The 3486-nt window shown below is 43.1% G+C and overlaps 1 protein-coding gene across 1 annotated transcript in view; it reads left to right on the top strand.

Moving 5' to 3' along the window:
- The window catches only part of LOC102763345 (cytochrome P450 3A12), a gene marked incomplete at its 5' end in the record, with an annotated part of 17183 nt that overhangs the window by 7360 nt on the left and 6337 nt on the right, over window positions 1–3486 (top strand). The window contains one exon of the mRNA XM_006753649.1: window positions 1907–2133. Within this exon, the coding sequence (XP_006753712.1) occupies window positions 1907–2133 (227 nt within the window). The remainder of the gene's footprint in view (window positions 1–1906; window positions 2134–3486) is intronic.

Below are 3486 nucleotides of genomic sequence, written 5' to 3'. Positions count from 1 at the left end.
ACAGAAGAAGCCTGGGTATGTTCTTCTCAGGCAATGGCAGAGGGAAAGACCAATAAGCCCAATCATATGGGTGCCTTTCAGAACTCTGCTTGCATCACACTTAGCCAACTAAGTGTGATTTCAAGCATGCACCATGGCCAACCCCAGCATCATAATAGGAGGGCACAAAGTTAGATGACTAAGGGCCTGGACACAGGAAGGTGTGGGAAACTGGCACTATTACTGGAATCTACCACCTTGGGTAAACTTTGCAATCTAGGAGAAGCCTGGTATACAGAAAAGAACATAGTGTAGGAAATAGAAAACATGAGTCCAAACTGTGGTTTTGGACAGGTCTTAAGAACTCTCTGTGTCATAGGTCCTTCAAATCCTATATAATAAAAGGGTAATATGCAAATTGACCAAACTGACTGATTGCTATGATGTACACTGACCACCAGGGGGCAGACGCTCAAAACATGAGCTGCCCCTGGTGGTCAGTGCGCTCCGACAGGGGAGTGGGCCTAAGCCGTCAATCGGACATCCCCCAAGGCTCCCAGACTGCGAAAGGGCACAGGCTGGGCTGAGGGACCCGCATCCCGCAGCCACCGGTACTCGAATGTCGTGCACTGGGCTTCTAGTATAAAATAAAGATACATTTTAGGGTCCAACTAAATTAAAGATTATTTTTCTTCTCTGGGTAAGCCTATATTGGAGATCATTTTATTGCAATAAGATGGAAAGGTCACTGAGAAACAAACTAACTAAAGCATTATGTCCTCCCCTTTTAATAAGAGTTACAATGACAACAACAACACTAATAGCTAACATATACTTCTCACTATATTTGTCTGTTCTAAATGCCTTATAATTATAAATGAATTGAATTTTTTAAAAATTATGTATTAAAAATAGAAATAGACTCATAGATAGAGAACAGACTATCAGAGGGGAAGGAGGCTTTGAGAGGCTGGGTGAAAAAGGTGAAGAGGTTAAGCAAAAAAACCTAATTCACACAGCCCTAGCCACTTTGGCTCAGTGGATAGAGCTTCGGCCCTCAGACTAAAAGGTTCTGGGTTTGATTGCTTTCAAGGGCACATACATTGGTTGCAGGCTGGATCCATGGCCATGATATGGAAGCAACCAATCCAAGTGTCTCTCTCACATTGATGTTTCTCTCTGTGTGTCTTTCCCCCTCCCTTCCACTCTCTCTAAAAATCAATGGAAAAATATCCTTGCGTGAGGATTAACAAAAAACAAGAAACTCATAGACACAGACAACAGCATGATGATTGCCAGAGGAGAATAGGCGTCGGCAGAAGTAGAAGAGAGTATGGGGTGGGGGTGGGGGGGATAAATGGTGATGAAAGGAGACTTGACTTGGGGTGGTGAACATACACCCTTCTTTTGCTATACTTACAGAGTTTTGTTATTTATAGAGTTTCTATTTACATGGTGTTTCTCTCCAAATTATATAGATAATCCAAAGGCTTAGTAAGCAGGATTTTTCAACTAAACACTGTCAAGTTGGAATTTTGCTCTTTTACACACTCTCTTTCCTTTGTACAGAGGTGTGGCCTCTCTTTTGAAAACAGTGACCTTACCATATTTCAGTTAAGAATATGGGTCATAGTCTATTACTCACATGAGTTAAAAAAAATCACTACATGGTAATGTCAGGGATTTTGGGTCCTGTTTAGGGTATTGTCCCCAACGTCCCCCCATAGTCATAACTACTCCACACATCTCAATGGGACATTAAGCAGGCCAAAGGACATGACAGATATTAAAATGTCTATAAATCCTAAGGTCCTTTACCCAAATAAGTTATTCTTTGGAGCTCCTAACATTTCTATAGAACTACATAGAGTGAATTGAAAGTTGATCTCAAATCCCAGTTTATCAAAATCTGTTTCTTTCTTCCCAGGCAACTCCCACCTATGATGCCCTGGCTCAGATGGAGTATCTTGACATGGTGATGAATGAATCCCTCAGACTATTCCCAATTGCTGGTAGACTTGAGAGGGTCTGTAAGAAGGATGTGGAAATCAGTGGGGTGTTCATTCCCAAAGGAACAGTGGTGATGGTGCCAAGCTTTGTTCTTCACCTAGACCCGACGTACTGGACAGAGCCAGAGGAGTTCCGTCCTGAAAGGTACTGGACCCCTGGGAAAGGGAACCCACCCTCATCCAGGCCAGTTGGACATGTTCTGATATCTTTTAGTATAGATGATGAACGTGTGGTTGTACAATCATTTATATGTACATTTTTCTGTTTTTACAAGTCTGTTTTTTTTTATTATGAGTAATCATTGTTTGTTGACAAAATTTTACAAACTCTGACTAGCTAAAAGAAAATTGTATCTGTCCAATCCTATATAATAAAAGGGTAATATGCAAATTGACCTTAATGGCAGAACCACCAAGAATGACTGGTTGCTATGATGTGCACTGACCACCAGGGGGCACACATTCAATTCAGGAGCTGTCCCCTGGTGGTAAGTGCACTTCCACAGGGGGAGGTCTGCTCGGCCACAAGCCGGGATGATGGCTGCGAGTGCAGTGGTGGTGGCAGGAGTCTCTCCCACCTCAACAGTGCTAAGGATGTCAGACTGCAGCTTAGGCCCAATCCTGTGGGGAGTGAGCCTAAGCCGCAGTCTGACATCCCCCAAGGGCTCCCAGCTGCCAGAGGGATGTCTGACTTCCAGCTTAGGCCCAATCTCCCAGAGAGCGGGCCTAAGCCACAGTCAGACATCCCCCCTCGGGTCTCAGACTGTGAGAGGGTGCAGGCTGGGCTGAGGGATGCCCATGCGCCCCCCCCCCGCCCCAAGTGCACGAATGTTCGTGCACCGGGCTTCTAGTACTAATATATTAAGATAGGCCTCATTAGTAATACAATGTATGTCATTATTTCTAAGCATATGTAGATTTTTAAAATTAAAATAGTAATATATTTTTTATTTTGAACTGCTTACTTTATTTACCAGTAAACTATAAACAGTGTCCTTTTATACACAACCTGTAGGTATGCATATATATAAATATTGATGCAGATGTGACTATATGCTTATGCCATAAATTACTTAATCATTATCTGATTTTAGGAATGTAGGCTTTTTTACTTCTTTAAATTTGTCTGTGTTGTTCTCATTAGCTCTCTGAATTTACCACAACATTCCCACATTCAGTTTGTTTTTGTTTTTTTCACCTTGGTGGCCACATCTTTATCATTATTGGGAGAGTGCATTATGGGAACCTGAGAGGCCCTCATCCCTGATGATTTAAGCGGCCCCTTGAGGACAGAGGAGAACACCGGTCTGTGTTTGGCTCCAGTCCTGTGTCAGCGTCCTCCTTCTCTCAGAGAAAGTGGCGACTTCCAAAGAAAAGTCACCTGCTCTCCAGACACCGAGACCTGGCCCCTAGGAGGATCTTTAGCATGTTCTTCTGGAAATTCAGAGCCAAGGCCTAGCTTTAGGCACAGCTTGAACTCTAGAAAGAGCTGATATTT

This window comes from Myotis davidii, unplaced genomic scaffold, assembly GCF_000327345.1.
Source record: "Myotis davidii unplaced genomic scaffold, ASM32734v1 scaffold672, whole genome shotgun sequence".
In the NCBI taxonomy this organism is placed as follows: Eukaryota; Metazoa; Chordata; class Mammalia; order Chiroptera; family Vespertilionidae; genus Myotis; species Myotis davidii.
Note: the sequence above shows the minus strand (reverse complement) of the source record. Positions and strands in the feature narration are given on the sequence as shown.